General features: G+C 37.6%; 1 protein-coding gene across 3 annotated transcripts in view; it reads left to right on the plus strand.

The window, feature by feature from the left end:
* NALCN (sodium leak channel, non-selective) overlaps positions 1-20,916 on the plus strand; it is a 275,342-nt gene that overhangs the window by 183,989 nt on the left and 70,437 nt on the right. For all 3 annotated transcript variants that reach the window (XM_060769568.2, XM_060769570.2, XM_060769569.2), the window contains 2 exons: positions 5,763-5,900; positions 11,463-11,537. In XM_060769568.2, the coding sequence (XP_060625551.1) occupies positions 5,763-5,900; positions 11,463-11,537 (213 nt within the window). The remainder of the gene's footprint in view (positions 1-5,762; positions 5,901-11,462; positions 11,538-20,916) is intronic.

Below are 20,916 nucleotides of genomic sequence, written 5' to 3' on the forward strand. Positions count from 1 at the left end.
TCAAATCTCATTGCAGTATTCCCTAAAATGGTTGCTTTTATCAGTTTATAGTTTACAGTTACACTTAAAGAATAGTTAATTTATGCATAGCAATATGGGAAGCAGAAATTCACTCATCATTTGGCATTAATGTAACTGACAGAACACACCCCTTTGAATGAAAATACTGGAGGTTCCTAATAATCTGCTAGACTCTGTTCATGTGCATTGGACCGCCAGATTATTTCCTGGTATGAGTGAGCCAAAGTTAATTTCCCATTATCACTGATTATTGAAGGCATAATGGTCAGAGCAATTAAACTGGAATGAATAAGAAATGTTGCAAACAGATGTAAAAAAAAGTAAAGCACCTAACTTGGTTCAAGGAGCTTGTGTAAATTGCTCTATATCAAAGGTTTAGAGAAATTACAACTAATATAAAAACTTCACAAATATATTAACAAAGCAACTAATAAATACAATAGTGGTTAGAATTTATCGGTTTTGGTGAGCTGTGAATGTTCTCTCTTTTTTGATAATATAGAAGCTGTTATTATGATATATATTTTGTATATTATGTATTCTTTTAACTTTTGGCTGGCCTCTTTGGAGTGGTCAGAAAAGTGATATGTAAATGCTAGAAAATAAATGTGTAGCTCCAATTTCAATTTACAGGTGAAGAAGCAGCATGAATCCTGCTGACCCTTATCTCATAGGCTTATTCTTATTTACTTATGAATATTTTAGAATAATTTAAAATTCATGGCTTAAGGCCTGAGCTCAGCTGAACACGGATGTGGACCTCCAGCCTTTCCATGTTGTTAGGATTGCATGTTTATTTCAGCTCTTATAAACCCCTGCTCCCTGGAAGAGTGCAGAACTGGAAGAGTGCCATTACTGAGGCATACAGCATTGAGATGTCAGGCAAAGCCATCAAAATACGTTGCCAGAAGTGGTTTATTCTCAATAAGCTCATTGTGCTCATGTGTATGTTAGCATCTCGTAGACAAAGGAGGCGCCTTGATGATACCACTCATTGTGCAGGATGCAATCAAAGAAGAACAAACACCAAATGGCAGTCATGCCCTAATATGGCACCGTTCTGCCATTTTCTTGGAATCTGAAAAACAAGTACTGTACACTTAGCCAAAACAAGAACAAATGATTACCAAGTCTATTAATGTTACTGGATTGGAAAGCTGCAGTGCAAAAACTACAGGAATATTATGTTTTGTTTTTTTATAAAAAAGAAGAAGAAAAGGAAAGAAAGCGGGAGAAAAGGCAGACAGCTTTCATTCACTAATGCCTCCAAATTACATGGTTTCACATGGTTACTTGACAAACAGTAAATAAGTGGGAACGTATGGTCACTATGGTTACGAAACACAGCATCCTCTGTTCCATTCTTGTTCTCTTGTGTGGTTTGATGGATTTGTTTTCAGATCAATATGGGCCTCAAAACTGAATCCTTGCAACACTTTTTTTACTTTTTTCTTGGATTTATAATTTCTTAAAGTTATGCCCACACTAAAGAATCATAGAATCATACAGTTGGAAGAGACCTCATGGGCCATCCAGTCCAACCCCCTGCCAAGAAGTAGGAAAATCGTATTCAAAGCACCCACGACAGTTGGCCATCCAGCCCCTGCTTTAAAGCCTCCAAAGAGGGAGCCTCCACCACACTCCGCGGCAAAGAGTTCCACTGCTGAACAGCTCTCACAGTCAGGAAGTTCTTCCTAATGTTCAGGTAGAATCTCCTTTCCTGTAGTTTGAAGCCATTGTTCCACATCCTAGTCTCCAGGGTAGCAGAGGTGGAGTATCCATTGGCCTGTAGAGCCCAGTTGAGGTGGTTCAGTTCATCTTGGAAGAGGTGGGATTCGCAGATTCTTTTTGCACAGTCTGCCAAGCCTTTAATGGTGCTTCTTTTTTGACTTGGGTGATGGTTGGAGTTTTTATGTAGATATCTATCTGTGTGTGTGGGTTTTCTGTAAACAGTGTGACCCAATTGTTGATCTGGTTTGCGGATGACTGGGACATCTAGAAAAGGCAGTCTTCCTTCTTTTTCTAGACTGTGTTTCCTAGCATGATTTTGTGTGTGCCAACTATACCCTCTACACAAGTGTGTAGAGTGATTTGGGTATTAGTAGGCAAGTGCATACAAGACACTTTCAGTCATTCAATGCTACAGTACCATGGGGAGCTCCAAGTGAGCATTTTTCTCCAACAAGACCTGAGACCTAGTTGAAGGCTTTTATGCTCCAATCCTGAAGCATGCTCAACTCTAACACAGTGGTTCTCAATCTGTGGGTCCCCATGTATTTTGGCCTATAACTCCCAGAAATCTCAGCCAGGATTTCTGGGAGTTGAAGGCCAAAACATCTGGGGACCCACAGGAGCCAAACATTTCCTATAAAGCAGGAAATATAAAAGCCTGATACAGTAGAGTCTCCATTAACCAGAACTCAAGCAACTGAAATTCTCAAGCAACTGGCAAAAAATTAGAAGAAATAATACTTTTTAAATGAAAGGACTGTTTTTATAAAATAGTAAACTTATGTTAGATTAAGTTTATCTTGTCTTAATATTTGAAATATTAATATTAAGTCAATGCACAGTTTATGATGGGGTATAGTATTTATTAGGTCTATTTTAAATAGTAACCCTCGAGCATTCAGAAACAACATTTATCCAACATTTACCAATCCCCTTGGATGCAGGTTAACTGAGAATCTATTGTATTCTTGGTCTCCAATAGCTCCAGCTGGGCATACTAGATATAAATCATGGACCGTGGAGAATTTGATGTGCTCATGCTAGGCTCTTGCTGCACTAGGGAAGTACATACATGACACATTAGTATTTAGACCCATGGGATTGGGAGACTTTATTTCTACTGTGGCATTTAGTTCAGGTTTCTCCTCTTTTACCATTGGTTACTTCACTGTGCCCAGGTGTACTTCTACAATGCAGTGTTACTGTGGTCATTGAATGACTACTCCCTGGAATTTGGAAGGAGTCTAGATGTCATCTTCCATTTCTTACCCCCCCCCCCCCCAAAAAAAATCCATAAAGAATATGTCTTATAATTGTGAGTTCCCGATCCATTCATTCTAAAAGCACTATTGGACTCAACATACGATGTTGGGGACAGTCTGAGTCAGTGTACGCCTCGATCAGCAATGTGTCTGATTCATGAAGACTAGATACATCAGGAGATGAGAAAGGTCAGATGTTATATCAGATGTTATCATAGAATCATAGACTAGAAGACACCTCAAGGCCTATCCAGTTCAACCCCCTGCCATTCAGGAATACACCATCAAAGCAGTATGCAGAAGAAGAGTCCAGGCTGACAGTGCCTATTTGGGCTGTCATACTTTGATTTTAACTTTTTAACAAGATATTATATTTTAAATATGTTGCTTCTGAATTAATGATAGATTTGGACAATAATGGACAGTAATGCATATTTGAAATGTTGTTCTAATTCCTATTATTATTTCAGTCTATACTGCAATATTATTATTATAGACTCAAAGTGGCTAATAGATATATTTTAATGGTTGTTCATTTATATAGTATATTTGGGAATGAAGAATTATTATTTGGATACCCACATCAGAAACACTACCTAATGTTGGAATGAGAAATACATTAAAAGAAACTTGAAGGATTTTCCTCTTCTCCCACTCTGTGATAGCATGAATTAATTCAAAAACTCTATTTGCATAAATCTTCAGGTCTCATTTTCACAGCTGTTAGTTCTGTCAGCAAGATAGCATTCATTTTAGCATAAATGGTGGAAAGTGCACCTTTCAACTAAAAATATCTTCCTCTGAAAGAAAGATTGGTACTTGCACAACCTAAAATCACTATACACTACATTATTATTTTCTTGAAACATGTGTTTTCCAATACAGAGAACTTTAATAATAGGAAAAGCTTAAATCTCTTGAGATACATTCAGAATGAATCTTTAATGTAACATTTGGGTGGGTTGTTTTTTTCAGAAATAGATGAGATGCCATAGAACATTAATGCCATTTATTTTCCATTAAAAAAGAGATTAAATGACAGTAGTTTCCTTTTAAGTGAGAAATATTAGCATTTCCAGACAATTCTGAAAAGAAAGACAGAAATTCTGGGGGGAAATCAAATGAACTCTTGTTGTATGCCTTCAAGTCATTTTCAACTTTTGGGGACCTAAGGTGAATCTATCACAGGGCTTTCTTGGTAAGATTTGTTCAGAGGCAGTTTGCCTTCCTCTGAAGCTTAGAAGGTGTGATTTGCCGAAGGTCACCCAGCGTGTTTCCATGGCCAGCCAAATAATTAAACTCTGGTAGCCAGAGTCATAGTCTAACAATAAAACCACTATACTACTCCCAAATGATCTTGAGCTATTCATCTACATACAGTGTCTTCCTGATCCATCTAATCCATGCCTTTATCACTTTGGATTAGAAAATATGTGAGAAGATTGAAAAAAAAGAAGATATACATATCATGTGTTCCTACAGAAGAATGCATTATGGTGCCTAAAATAACAGATGCATTTCTATATCTTTCAGATGCACTTCTCAGATGCCTATTGTCAGGCCCGTAGCCAGGATTTCATTTCGGGGGGGGGGGGGTAAAATATTTTCAGAGGGGGTTCGGGGGGGGGGGGGCTGAGTCTGAATGAAAGAGGGTCTAGCCTAGCAAACCTTTTGTATCATTACCCCAATACCCCCATGCATATGGGATATATTGAGTATGGTGATCAGATCATGATAGGAATAAACATAACAGTTTGAATAATGCACCAGTAAGGCCTTTTTGCGAACCACCATGAGAATTTGGGGGGGGGGGGGGGCAGGCTACATGCCTGCCTATTATTGTAGAGATGGTAAAGTGGATATTTTAAAGGAATTATTATTATTACTTATTGCACTTTTTCATGTTATTCTCTTACTGTTCAGTTCCTTTCTTTAACAGCATCTAAAATATTAAGAATACTACCATTAAAAAACACAACCCTAAAATGGCCTCAAAGCATTTTAGGTCCTAAAAAGTATTAAGTAAAAGTAATAAATAAGTGGTAATTGTGATGCAAAACATTATTAACCTATTATGTAACTTTCAGAAGCAATATTAATATTTTTCTCTCTTCCAAAAGTAATTTTCACAAGTTGTTTGTTGTCATTTTTAACACATTTTTTCCAAGCTTTGTATTCTCAAAGAGCTAGTTACATAGCTGGAACTAAGAAAGCTTCAACCATCCTGATCTCTGAAAAAAATACAAAAGCTGATAAACTTCAACCTGTTGGATGTAACCACAAAGAAGGGCACTTAAAGATGATCATACAAAGAATAACTATATTATATCACTGCTTAGATTTTATTGCATTGGCAATTGTGTAAGAGTACACATTAAACTTCACCCACATGTTTTGTAGAAATATTGAAATCATGCTTTTCCATTCCAGTTTACTAATGAGGATGAGAAAAAAAAAAAAAGATATGATGGCTTGCTGTGGATAAAAATACAGCCAAAGGCATGGCAACACATGTGAGAAGCCCAAGAAAGCTGGTTTATTCTTGAAGTCTTGCATAAAACTTCACTGAAATTTGGCACTTGTATCCACAAGAGTTTATGAGTAACAAGACACAAGCTCATTTCATTTTGGCTGACAGAGCTGTAATATATACAGCTTCCTGCATGGATCCTTTGCTCAAATGATGATGCATTTATATCTGTGAGCTATGTCAAACCGAACTGTGTGCTTTGTTATGTTCTCTTTTAGGCTTTTATGTCAATGTTCCAGATCCTTACACAAGAAGGATGGGTGGATGTCATGGACCAGACTCTTAATGCTGTTGGACATATGTGGGCACCTGTTGTTGCTATCTACTTCATACTTTATCATCTTTTTGCTACCCTGGTATGATGTGCACCTAATAATTTACATTTTGCCTTTTGCAATGTTTTTCCTTTTGGAAAAACCACTTCCCTCTGGTCCACCTGCTGCATATATGAGGAGGTGTACTAGCTCTCCCAGCTCAGTTGCCTTTGAGCTCTCCCCACCTTTCCACCCTCAATTTTGTTGGCTTTGTTGCTGTTATGTGTGGTTGTTTCACAACTTGGGGGTGGTTGCCATGGACCCTAGATGTGGTACGTGTTCCTCCCTCCCCCCTCCCCAGGGGATCTTCGTGTGGCTGCAAGAGGGTGCAGTAGTGCAAGTGTCTTGAGGCGGAAAGAATGGAAACCTGCACTGCAACCCATATCATCTTCCTTGGTATTTGGTCAGAAACAGGCTGACTGATACCTTGATCCAGGACCCATGTATGGCTGCCAACCCCGTTTTCAGTTGTAACCAACAAACAAGTTGTGGCCTTTGGTTATCCCATCATCTTTGTATGAGACTGTTTATTTGGATCAGTGTAGAGGGATTGTTGCCCTTGCCCATGCAGTCATTCAAAGCATTATTTTGTCTATCTCTTTGCTGACTGATAACTTATTTTAGGATTTAAGCAGGAGTCTTTTCTCGTCCTAACTGGACCATGATAAATTGGATCCAACCATCATCATTCAAAACATAAATATTCATCTCTTTTGTTAATACTAAATACTGGCTAAGGCATAATTTTTGGGATGAATTACAGAAATGAGAGGTAGTTACATTGCAGAGGGGGAATTTTTTTGTAGGCAGTTTAGGTCATGCTAGATATCCAAACTGAGCCTGATTTTGACAGTGGTGGGGTTGTTGTGAAAGGGATTAATTGCAGGAGAGAAATATCCAGGACTTGAAGTATTGAATATAGATTCTTCAAAACTGAAAGTCTACCTTCCCCAGTAAGTGTGCAAAAGAATCCTGTAGCACCTTGGGGCTGGGAGAAGGAAGTTGCAGCATTTGCTTTTATAAAATTCATCTACTTCCTCAGATTCCCAAGCAAGCACATTTTTTCATCCCTCCACTCCCATTATCTCAACAAGTAGAACTGAGAGCAATATTTGTCCAATATATCATTGTGTTTGGTCTAGAATTGCCTCCTTGCAGCATTTAGACCTTGAAATATAGATACTCACAAATAGCAGCAGGTGATCCACAAAGGCTGTCTCATTGAATGGACAGTTTTCAAAGGAATAGCCATGATAGCCTATTGCAGTATAACATGGAAAGGGGGGAAGGAAGCCATTTAGCAATACCTTTAAGACTGATTGATTTATATTAGATGGGCTTTCATGGATATCAATCTTACAGTGTTATTCAAAAAGCTCATGCTAATATTTATATTTTAAAAATAATCTTAAAGGTTCAGTTGGAGTCCTTTCCCCCCTACTCTATCTTTTCTCTTTTTATCAAAATTCCTTCTTATCTGTTAGTCAAGATCACCTGTACATAGTAAGGGGACATGGGATTGGATGCAGCCCTCTTCCCTAACAAATAAACAATCTGAAATCTCTGCATAATTAACAAAAATAACTTTCCTAACAAAAATGACAAGTTTCCTCATGGTGAGAAAGCATCACCAAGTAAATGTGTGTTCCTAAAGCCTTGGCACAATTCCTAGTTGTGTTCTGCATGCAGACCAAGATCTTTACCTTTTAAACACTTTGCCCTCTTCAAGAATATAGATAAAGATTTGAATTTGGAAAGTAAATTCCTTTCTCTTTATTTGATGTTTTATGTAGTTTTAGTAAATATTGTAAGTGTATTTTGTTGGCTTTTTTGCTAGCACTTGTAGTACCTATTGGGTAAATCAGGCTACTGCATACACCACTTTCACATAAAACTTTTTTGTACAAGTATTTTCACTGGATTGGGGCAACTGTTTTAATTCTTAGGTAAAGCTTGTCTAACATGGCTGATCTCTGCATAAATGTCACAGGTGGCTTTAACAAGACTCTGTTTCACTCTGCAGTTGTTAGCCCTCAAGTAGAAACCTATAGTCATCACATAAAGACACTCTACAATCCCAATGCACTTTCCTTCTAGCTGTAATTGAACCAAAGGTGGGCACATAACACATTCTGGCAGTTTCAGCTGATCATTAGAACATAATACAATGCCTTCCTATTGTGTAGTGCTCATAGGAGTACACAATAGATGCCATTATGCTACAGCCTGCATTATTAGTTGTAAAAACAAACCAGTTTATTAGTCTCTCAAAGTTGTTGAGACCAGACTCTCCCTGTTTCTGTGCCATTCAATTTCACCTCACCCATCAAATAGATATCTGGATGAGTGTTTTAGGTAATAGCACACACCCCAAACAGGGGTGCCTTGGATGTACACCAACTTATTTTGTGTTTCCCTAGCTATTTATACTAGTGCCTATTTAAACAGACCACACCATTCCAGCTAGCCCCTAAACAGTATAAGGTAGGCAAAAAATCCTCCCAAAACATAGGAGGGAAAAATTCCCACCCCATCCCAATAGGCAACCAATAGTTAGACTGTTAATGGGCAGAAATGGCGGGTCAGTGTTGGCAGCCAAATGGTGTGGAGGCTGGCTGCTTTTCCAGTTTGCCATGCCCCCTTTTCTAGATTGTTCCCTCAGAACCATCCCTCCTCTTCCTCGGAGGAGAAGACAAATTGCTCTCCCTCTCTAGCTTTGCCAGGGAGGGAATGTCTCATATCTTTCCAATGTGTGAAAACCCTTCTACCATTAATTGTATTTTCATAATTGCCCTGACAGTCTTTCCAAGCTTTCCCAAATTGTCTATTAACTGGGTTCACTCCACCCCAACCTCTGGAGAGGTCATCTGGTCTTCAGTCCATGCAAAGAGAGGGGACATAGAATTTCCACTAGTCCCTCACAGGAGCATACACTTTCTTTTCTAGAATGTAGGACTTGCTTTTTCTCCAAGGATGGAAGACCTCCAGTCGAGTGACATGTAGGTAGAAAACTCTTCTCCCTACTCAAATGAAAGAATTCTAGGACAGCCTTTGCAAATGTGACCAATCATTCATCTAACTGATCCTTTAATATATTGAAAGAAAACTTCTTAAGTTTCTTCTGTGGGTGGGAAAGAACATGAGATATATAACATGTTTGTTTTTTTGTTTTGTTTTTGAGTTTAGGCCTTTTTCTCCATCAAGAGTAAAACCTCACATTGTAAAAGTGTGCTGGTTTTCTTTTTCAGTACATACACTGTACAGCATGAGATTTCCACTCCCCCATTTCATTTTAGTTGTAACCATACCAATCATTTCAGGAGCAAATTGAACTGCATCATAATTGGGAATTAGCCTTAAGACGTGTACGCTTGCCTCTGTAACAAGTGGATAAAGGAATAAGAAAATATTGGAGTAAATGATAACTTCCAGAACACAAAATGAGATCCTGGGATAAAACACTGATTTACTAGTTTTATGCATTTAGGGCCAAGATCTATATACCATAGATTGCTAAAGAAAAATGAATAGCTTTTATACCAAAAGCAAGAATTGGGTTTAGTCATGGAAAAACAAAAGCTGTGCTAGGAGTGAAGTATATTATTAAAATCCAGAAGAGAATAGAGGAAGTTAAACAAATAATTAGTTGAGGTTTAACTGTTCTTTTGTGATAAGGCTCTAGATTTGTTTTTGACATTCAGTGAAAGTCTTCATTGTGTGCCTGTCATTCTCAGCTGTAGAAACTGGAAATAACTGCAGATTAAACTGCAGTATATTTCACACCTACTGCACACCTCTTGATAAAATCGGGCACAGCTTTTCATTATGATTCTGCTAAGGACCACACTCTGAAACAAGAATGTTTCTCTTTTTCATTTTAAAAAACATTTGCAATCCAAAAAAACATTTAAAGGGGTAAATGGCATATCAAAAAGGCACACTGTTTTAGTTGTGGAAATGGTTATTATTATTTCACTTCAGAAGGTTGCATATTTTAGCAATGTCACTTATAGTCTCTTTTTGAGACAAGAATTAGAGGCACAACATTTTTGTGATTCCACTCCCACATGAAAAAAGTGCCACAAATCCATATTCTCAAAGTGTATCCTATAAACAGCTGCATTTTCTGCTTCAATATAATTTTACACTTTTATCCTCTTTGGTTCATGGGAGTTATGCTCCCCACTCTTCTCTTTTCCCCATAGACAAAGAAGGGCAATTTGGGAAATGCATACTGCCCATATTTCCATCTAGCCCTTTCCTTTTAAAAAGAGGTAGCTCTTTTTAAAAGGATATTTTGCAGCCTGTCAAGTAAGATAGTAACCCTCCTTTTCCATGTTCCAAGTTAAACCAGACTGGCAGATGAATCTTTCTTTGATGCCAGGTATTTTCACTAAACATGAAGGCAGCAAACTACCTTAGGTGATCCGAACAGAACAGGCTGTGGAACACAACTCACTTCTCCTGTGACGTTGCTACTTCCCAATATCTGCTGCCTGAAGCTCCTGCTTTCTTGTATCTAATGACAGTACTCCTTTGTGCTACAAAGTCCATGCAACTTGGCCACATGGAAAAGAAAGACTGGATATGGACATTATGATCAAAATTTCTATTTCTATGTGAGACATGAACTAAAAAAGAACAAACCAGGCCAACTGAGATTTCTGAAGCTTGCCTTCCATATAGATGACATGCCCATGTGAATAAAGAGTGCACCCATATTACTGTTATCTGTTTTTAAGCACTCACATCGTTTGTAAATCAAACACTGAGTATGAATCCAGATACTACAAACCACAAGGTACTTAAGTTCTTATTTATTTTTATTATTTGGATGGGCAGGGGCAACTACCCACCTCCTGTTGAAGCACCAGAAGAATGACAAACACACCATCTTGGGATAACAAAAGGCCACAATAAACAAGTTGTGGCCTTTTGTTATCCCAAAATGGTGTGTTTGTCATTCTTCTGGTGCTTCAACAGGAGGTGGGCCACCATGCATGAGTCCTAAATCAGGAGTCGGACAGCCTGCTGCTTACACCAGGGGATGCAGCTGTTTTCTGACCAAATTAATACTGGGACACCATTACCATTGCACCCCTGCTAAGTCACTAGACAGCCCCCCCCCCCCCCCCACAATTCACAAGACAATTCCAGGGCCCATGCCAAACACCTACAAGTTATGACAACAAACAAAACTCGAACACAACTACATAAGCAATTTTAGCATTCCTGAAGGGATGGGTCAGCTGAAGAAGCACTGGCTGGGGAGCAGTCTAGCCCAGACTTAAATATGGTTACAGGGGATCAAGGCAGGCACCTGGTCCAGCCATTCAGAGGGTGGAGTGGGACTGGTTGCCAAGGTGTGCAAAATGTGCCTGATGCAGGGGGGTCCTGGGAAGAAGGGGCCACCTGAAGCAATGGCAAACAGGAGAGAGCCCGCCATGGCAACATCCCTGCCCAGTAAGTCGGGCAGGGCATATATGATACAACAGAATTCAAGAGAAAATGAATGCCCATCTAACTTTAGATATCTGTAACTTTAGTGGGGAAAGGCAGCTTCTGTTTTTCAATGTTGTGGTGTTTGTTTTCATTCTTCTGTAGATTCTGCTGAGTTTGTTTGTTGCTGTTATTTTGGACAACTTGGAACTTGATGAAGATCTAAAGAAACTTAAGCAAGTAAGCCTTTTTATGTTGAATGTTAATTGCAACAAAACAATGTTGTGTCCTAATTTTTCCAGCAAAATGCAGATGTCAATAGCTTTTTTTTAAAAAAAAAGCATACTAAATAATATAGTTCAACAGAATATGAAACACCTAAATATGAAACTTTGTGGGCCAGCAAAAGTGATTCCAAGCAGAATTGCCTTTGATTATGCAGTCAGTTGCAATTTGTTGAGTAGCAGGCCCAAGCTAACTCTTACTGCTTTTACCTTGGGTTGAACCAAAAAAAGTTAAGAAAAAAGATAATTGGCACATTTCTTTTGTAACACCACCATACAAAAATCCTAGCCCAGCAATCTTTTCAAAGAGCACAGGATTCCATTACTTCATTGAACTATCTATTTGAGAGAGAATTGCATGTAGAAAAGCTGCTCTGTTCATGAAAGAGATAAAATAGGCCCTTCATCAGTAGGTCCCAGTGTATGTCATCTTTATTGCCACACAGGAACAAAGAACATTACAGTAGAGAGAATTAAATAATGGTCTTAATGCAAGATGACCATTAGCAAATGCAGGTTTCCATTTGAAAGAATCATATCCATGGATAAGCAAGTGAACAGAAAAATGCACATGTGGGTTAGGACAGGGAAATGCAAATGGAATGTGGATCATCTTTTCTTAATGATGAGAAATACCTACTACATGCTGTCTTAAATATAAATGAAAACTAGAAAGTCTTTTTGAAATGACTGTGACTGAGGACAACAGATGTGGGTGTATTTCTCTCTTCCTTGCAAAACCAAGATCCCATCTATATTTACCAACATGCTTCTTGGATGAAAATGCAGGCAATACTGGTGTATGATATGCTGCATGACCTTGGCGCTTCCTTGTTAGTATCACCCAAACTGCACGAATAGCACACACACTGCTAACCTTTTCTTTGGCTTAAACTGTCTCTTATTCTAAACCAGAGAAAAGGTTGTTTCATTCTATTTTGCAAACATTACACTGGCCAACATACTTTTTAGTGCCTCAAATGCTAGCCCTGTTTCTGGGTATATTTGACTATATTCCAAAACTTGCATCAGTTTGATCAAAAAGTCAAACTGAGGCACCAAAAAGTATGTTGTATATCAGTTCTAGTTTTTGAGATACATGACATATGCCATATATCAGTCTTCTAAGAAACTAAAGTTGATGCAGTCTATTGAGTTAAAAAAATAAATCAGACCCCAAATAACCTCAGGAAGAAGCCTAAAACTCAAGACACCGAGATTTTTTTAAGCTGGGTTATGTTATCATTTGGAAATTTGGAAATGAATTCAGCGTTCCAATGAAATTCATAAACCAAGTTTAAACTATTAAGGACCTTCCATTAGGCATAGGTAACTTGATAAATTAGCTTATCATCTAGCTTATTTTGAAATATTGGGGAAGAAAAATCCTCTTTAAAAATATACAACAGGTTCTGCATTTTACTATCCTATAATGACTAGCATATGGTAAGATGAAGGAAAGGTTTCTAAATGCATGCATAGTTTTAGGCTTTATCTATCTCTCCCACACACACACATTTTGAATCATGTAAATGCACCCTTTGTAAAATGAAATTAACACAGAATTATACCCATATTCACCACATGTAATAGGGTGCAAAAGGAAGGTTCTGGGCATGGGAATTTGTCACCCTCTCTCCAAGGTTGGAAGTATTTTTGTAATATTTCCTACCACACAATAGTGGCCATTTTATATTCAAAAGATTTGTACTGACAGTAATGCCATGTGAATTTTTCCCTTGAGGAGAACATGGTGGTATTCAGTTTTGCAATCATTTTATCTTGAGAAAAAATGTGTGTAGGTGTGTTTACTCAATGACAATAACTCTTTCATTCTAATGTAGCAATAAGAAGAATGAAAAAATGTTTAGTGTAATTGTTGCTCTTTTTAATTGAAATGGTTTTTATGACATTATAGGGGAAAATACTCTATCACATCTCTAATTAAAAAGCTAAATAGAAAGCTGATTAATTTCTTATATGCTGATTTCTTGAGAAATGTATTGAGCATACCAATTCAACCTGCATCATTCTGTAGAGAATTCAGTTGGCCTGTGTTGGTTTTCATTTGCTTTTTACCAAATCATAAAAACTGAGTTAAGTAGCGTCTCTCTTTCATCATAAACGCTGGACTGGAAGAAATGCTGTCTAATCGGATCCTCCTTGCAGTAAATAATTTCCAAGGTGATGGCCTATGCTACAGTACTATGACTGCTCTCTTAAAAAACATATACATAATTAATGTATTTATTTCACACACACACACACACATACATACATATATATATATATATATATATATATATATATTTATTTATGACATTTATATGCCGCCCTTCTCACCCCGAAGGGGACTCAGAGCGGCTTACAAGGTATATATACATACAATATATTATTAACATAGTACAACATCAGTTTTAAATATTGCTATATTGCACTATATCAATTATACTGTAATATTATTAGTAATATTACATGTAATATAAATATATAATTATAATATCATATTATTATTAGTAGTATTATATTGCATTACATTACAATATTATAAATATATATATAATATCCTGCCTTTTTACCCGTGGCAGAAAGTTCTCAAACAGAAATTTTGTTGCCTGCACCCATACACACAAACATTTTCAAATCACGAGCATTTTGTTCTCTTGCATGCATTTTTGCTATGCCGCATATATGTCTGGAAGAGGCTGAACACTCTAGCTACCAATCACTGTAGCTCTGTTATTGCATATATTCATATGAAAAGAACTAAGAGCAGTGAAGATGACATAGGGGCAACAGTGTTTTTAAATGCAGAAGGCTCTTGATATTTATGTTTTCTCTTTGTGTTTTCTTCTGGACCTGTACATTTTTATTGCTTGCTGATTTATATTCTCCAGTCCACCCATCTCTTTGTATAGGATAAATATTGATGAACTTAAGAGACTTCACCAAAAAGTAGTATCGTTGGAAGTATGTTGAGTTCGGTTTCGTGGGCTGCATTGTAAAATATACTGACGAGTTCTGGCCCTATTTCAGAAACTGAAAAGCAGGAAAAAATATTTGTTATTATTACTTGTTCTCAGGTTGAAAGTGGGTTTCCCCACAGTTTGGAAACTTCATCAAGGACAATAATGGACCAATGAGAATTTTGTGCAATTTTCCCCCAGTAGTCAAACATCATCTGTTATAGAGAAATTGTGTAGAAAAACATGTTTTTTTTTCAAATGCCTGTTTTATAAGAAAAGGTATTCTTTCCTGTGCAGAAAATATTTTGTTTGGTGGGAAAACACATGCTGTTCTACACACAAGAAATCCTCTGCAACACTTTGGGATGTTTTAACACAAGGAGAAAACACTGTGGAAAAGTATTCATTTCCTTCTACCTGGGGGACTAAAATACCTTAATTACTTCTCCTGACACAGAGAATAAAATCCATATGTATTTGAAATAAGTACAATGATTACTGTAGTACTGTATATGCTCATGTCATATACAGTACTACACCTCATGTATAAGTTGGGTCAACATTGTGGATTTTGAAAGGCATTCAACAAAAGTCAGAAGCAGAACCAGGGCAGGTTGGTGATTCTTTTAGGTTCTCCTGGCATGGACTAAACTTGTTTTAATATGTGTTTTTTACAAAGTGTTTTTAAATGATTATGTGTTTTGATTGTGTGTTTTAGCAACGTTGTAACTCGCCTCAAGCCGTGAGGAGAGGCGGGTAAGAAATAAAATTATTATTATTATTTTGCAACTCAGAGAGGGTCATAATTACTTTTTTAAATAAGAGGTTGAGGTATAGCAGTCACATTGATCTATGGATGAGTCAGCCCAGGGTTTTTGATGTTGGGGGGATTTTTTGCTACATTTTCTAGAGTAATATCTGAGTATATAGGGTATTTGCATAAACAGGAAAAAATAGCAATATATCTGACCTTGTAATGTGTGGTCAGCATTTTCTCTTTTACTTATTTATTATAATTTTTATTCTGCCAGAAAATGTAGCATATAAGTGCTGAAATAAATAAAGACACATGAAAACATGTTTCATAAGCCTTGCAGATTAGGAGTACATATTTCATAGTGATTTTCTGACATTGTTGAAATCAGGAGGAGAGGTGATATTGGCTTAATGTGGAATAGTACACTTGATGTGGACTAGACAAACAGTGTTTGGAATTTGTTCCAGATTTAATATCCCATGCAGGATTTGTGTTACCAGCATCTTATTGTTTTCTTAGCTCAGTGTCTTTGACCTCATTTCCGTTTTAAGAAAAACACATAAAATGTTTCATTAAAATTTGAAGTGTACAATGGAAACTGTACTAAGTAGATAGAAGAAACACTGCTGTTCCTGATATTATTCTTGGCTTTATTTCAGCAGAAAGTCCCTTGGAGGGCTGGAATGACAGGAATGAAATAGAAATGTGCAGGATGATGAGAAGCAACATTTGTGAAGATTTTGTATTCTTGAAAGGTCACTAAATCCGCAGCAAAGAAGCAATATCTAGGATTGGCAGGGGAATATATCCATACCTTTAATGGTTTTGGAGTAGTGGGGATTTCAGCAGATGTTGCCTAAGTATAAATACTGACAGCCATGCTTTTCGCATTTGTCGGTTTAATGGGTACCTACTTGTGTTCCACACAAAGCGATAATCTTGCCTTGAGAATCACGATTCTATGAGAGTTTGGTTATACAAATTTGCCTTTGCTCCCAAACTGTATTAATAGCAAGATAAGAGGTTTGCCCAAGAAATACAGCCATTAGACATGTGCAATCAATAAAAAAAATTAAAAGGCATTACAAAATTAAGAGGTGCTGGCATTTCATTTCTAAAGTATTTTTAAAATATTGTTAGGAAAACTTTTGCTACTATAATGAGAGTAACAAAAATTTCATTACTTTTTCATTATAGTAATTGTGCAAGTGGGGAAACTTCATGGACTCCTTTCTCCCTCATTTTTACAGCTATTGGGGTGAAACTTGCTACAATGGTAGAACATTTATCACTATTAGTCCATCAAGTTTCCGAACATTTCGGTTATCCACAGATTTTGGGGGAATTTTCAACATTTTCATAAACAACATTTTTTAAACAAAACTAAGAGAGCTATCTCCTTGAATTTTCTATACAATGACACAAAATAACAGGGGATCACCCACCACCACCACCCCTGCAACTTTCAGAAATATTAATACGTCTACTGATTTTTGATAAAAAACTTTTTTAAAAAAAAGCCACACCAGCTGTCTCATTGAATGTCTATCATTTTATTTATTTATTTATTTATTTATTGAGAAAGTTTGGATTCTTAAGTTTTTGGCACAGGCTATGCCTGCACATCAGATATCGCATCATAAGTACAAATATAACAATTTTGATGCGACTTACAACAACTAATGAAAAAATTGCCCACTCCTAACAGCCATATGCCCAGGATAACATTTCACACATCTTATAAAATGTTTATGAAAGCTTATGTCACAAGGAATGTATTAGTTTTTATGGCTGAACAAGACACTTTATTTTAATTCCTCCAGTGTCACATTGAAAACCCTTAATGGAAATAGGAGGGAATCCCCTGATCTCCTGAGTCATAATCCACCTCCTCTGCTCCTTTATGATGTCTGTTGCTCGCGTTCTGTTCAGCTTACTCTTTCAAAGGAATAGTCTCTTGGGAAAGATCAAGTCATCTTGCACAGTTCCTCTCATCTGTCAGTCTCTCCCTTCCTACTCCATATTTATGACTTCAGTACAGATACTCATTATAAAAAACATTTTTGCAGTTGATGTGCTCTTTTACCAGTGCCCATACATTTTCTCCATAGAGCTCAGACAAGGGCAAATAAATGAAAATTTCTTTTATCACCAGCTATTATTAGCTAATGTATTTGTCATTTTTCTATGTGTTCGTGCATCAGGTAACAGTTCAACCAATTTAGCTAATAAAACTGCCCCACCACCCCAGTATTTTGTAACAGCAGCACATACAAAGTAAGATACTACAAAGCTGCCTTTCCCTGCTAATCTTATCTTTGAAGCTTTAATAATTGCTTTCAGTGCTTTCCTAACACAGTTATAATTGTGCCATGTTGAAAATTGATTTTGACTCAATTCGTTATCTCAACACTGCATAAGGGTGGATATGTGGTGCTCCTGTCTCTGGTGCACCAGCACAGGAAGTCAAAATAAGGGATAGCCAAAATCATCAGTACATGCCCAGTAGGGATGACCCAATGCTTCACAGCTGTGCTTTGCATGCATAAGTTTCCAAATTCATCCAACTATATTTCAGTTTAAAAGACCTTCATTTAGTAATCTGGGGAATCTCCTTCTCCTCAGAGTAGACATCAGTAGCTCAGATCACTCTCTAACTTTGTTATGGACACAACTTTGTTATGCTCTAGGTTTAAAGATTTGCATATTATAGAAATAATTAGGTCAATGATACTGCTTAAAGTTGGTCAAGCATGCTCTTGTGACCTCATCACATTGCGGTCCCTAACATGGGTGATGGTGGGGTATTCTACAGGCAGCATGGCAAATCCATGGGGCAATGGGGAAAACCATTGTCCCATGCCCCACATTGCCCACATCACCTCCTTCTCCATCATATGGAGGAAAGTGTTGCTGCCTGGCCTTCCCCTGTGCTGGCCCCATTGCAGTCACCCGTGTTCTCAAGGCTCCATCCTAGGACGCTTCCAGGACAGAGCCCCACCAGAAGTAGCCCTGTGTCATGGTATGGGCTCCTGCAAGCTCCATCCCGATTCTTTCCTGGAAGCATCCTAAGACAGAGCCAGGAGTCCATGTGATAAGGTTAAAAGACTGATTATATCTGTCTTTTATGAAAAGGATTTTTAGCTGGTGATTCTCAGGATCTGGGTATTCCTACAGGCTCTATAGGCTCTGATTCACCTATTTAGCTTGCAGTTCCAATAAGATTAATATAATTAAGGTTTACATGGTTCTATGAAAAGAAGCAAAGGAAAAGTGTAACTGAAGTTAGTATGCAGACAATGTCCAAATGCTGAACCTTGGATTCTGTAGGCCACAAGCACCTGTGGTGCAGGGCATATTGAGCTTCCTTTCTTGGAGTGTTAAGAGTTTATACATCTATGTTTCACATGTATCACCACCTTTATTGTTTTATTGACTCTAGCAGCAAACTGAGTCCTGATAGTTTGATGATCTAGCCAAAATTTGGCCTTGTGAACAAGAAGGGGAGGAGTCGAGTTTGCATAAGTAAAATGTTGTCTGTCAGACTGTCAGCTGCTGGACAGAAGGAATGGGGCCAAAGGAATAGAGTCCTGAAGGACAGTATACCTAGTTCACAGACAGAAATCCTGAACAAGCTTGTTCCTGGGAGGAGGTGAAAACATACTTCATCTTTTTGCTGTAGTATCTACTCATTTTCCCAGTTCAAGGAGAAGAATGGCTGGTACCACAAAGACCATTTATTCACAAGAAGGAAGTATCAGCAGAACTGCACAGTTTACAAAAGTGCCAAAGGAGAAAACACTTATATGGGGACAACCCATAGTAGCCAATTGGAAATGAGTGTACTTGAGACATTGGAAGAAAACTGTGGAAAGAGAGCAGAGGCTTGTAAAGAAGAAAGTATGGTCACCAGCACTTAGAAGTCTCCAATGGGTATTTTGAGAAGGAGTATTTATCACGTGGTTGCTAGGCTTCATTCTTTATTTGCAATCTTTCCTTATTTTTTTCACTTTTTCTTTCCTACTGGGAGAATCTGAGAAGAAGAAAATAGAATAAATGCACAGTGCCTTATTATTTACTAGCATGAGGAGCCCTCCATTAGAAAATGCCAGAAATGCCACAGATCATCTGTCAAACTAGCAGCAGAAGATAAAACAGAGCGTGGAAGGTGGTAAAGAGAGGAGTGGAAGTTGGACAGATATATCCATGCATTTCTTCCTCCATTGTGCTCTGTTCCATTTCTACCCTTTTCTGACCTCCACTGAGACAAAAGAGCATGGAGGAGGAAACATTTTAATATTAAAGTAGCAGAAAGAATGGTGTCTTTATCTGGATATGTTGTTTCCTGGTTGAAACTAGATACTATCTCAAAATATCCCCAGGGATAGAAATCAGAGCTGACCATAAAACTGAATGGAGAAGTAGTATGTAGGAGCTATGTTGGTACTAACACACTGATGTTAAATCATTAGTACACATTTCTTTCTTAACATTAGACCACTGAGGAAATTTATAAAATTTGTTCATTAAATCTCGAAATAAAAAAAGAATGGCCAAGGGAAAATTAAAGTAATAAGAAACCTTAATTGTCATTCTTTCTCGGCTCTGAAACCCCTAAGGCTTGGACCTTTTCTGGCAACTTTTCACAATCTATTGGGACATACCACATAGGTTTGGTATTGTTTTCTTTTCCTGCAGACCTATACACTCTTACTTTTAGAGAAGCTCTATTAATCTCTTTGGAATTTACTTCCAAATAAAAATATGACTGTACAATCTTAATCTGGAAAACCAAACGAACTGTTTTGAAAAATATTAATGGGCATATCAAATTGTAATGACCCCACTATGGTGCTCACACTGCTTGGGCGCCTCAGTCTAATCCAGAAAAACACAGGCTTTAGGCTTGCGTAGATAGGCCCTCAGATAAAGAACCTCCGTGCTGCACTTCATTGAAGTGTGACTCTTAAACCTCCTATTAGAATGCAAAGTTTTACATTTACAAAGTTTCAACCTGCATTATAAGGTCAGTGTAAACTTATATAATACAGTTTAACTACATTATATAAGTGTACACTGACCCTATAATGCAGTTTAAAAGGCAGTGTAGAAGGGGCCTCATTTGCCTATCTTGAAAAGGGCATGAAGACATTCAGTACAGTGCAAATGCCATAATGTGGGTTTAGCACATTATGGGAAGAATCCTACACTCAACTTCTCCTGCTATTTTTGAGATCCTTGCAGCCTGAGGCTGAATCACACCTCCTCAAGGGCCTTCCACACAGCTATATAAAAACCACATTGAACTGGGTTATATGGCAATATGGACTCAGAAAATCCAGTTCAAAGCAGATAATGTAGATTATCTGCCTTGATAATCTGAATTATATGTGAGTGTAGAATGGCCCCAAGCCTCTGAGGTTCTGTTCTATTTGAAAAAAGATATGTGTACTCATGTATCATTCTTTACCTTTTTTTCAACAGACTGTGGGCATGTCCAGACAGCACCTAAAGAGCTCTCCCTCTCACGTTTTTCTCTGGGGCATGCCAGAGAATGGCAGGGAAACCCCTGCTTTGTACTGAGGTAATTTGATGGTGGGTTAGATCCACAC

This window comes from Anolis sagrei, chromosome 3 (genome assembly GCF_037176765.1).
Source record: "Anolis sagrei isolate rAnoSag1 chromosome 3, rAnoSag1.mat, whole genome shotgun sequence".
NCBI lineage: Eukaryota > Metazoa > Chordata > Lepidosauria > Squamata > Dactyloidae > Anolis > Anolis sagrei.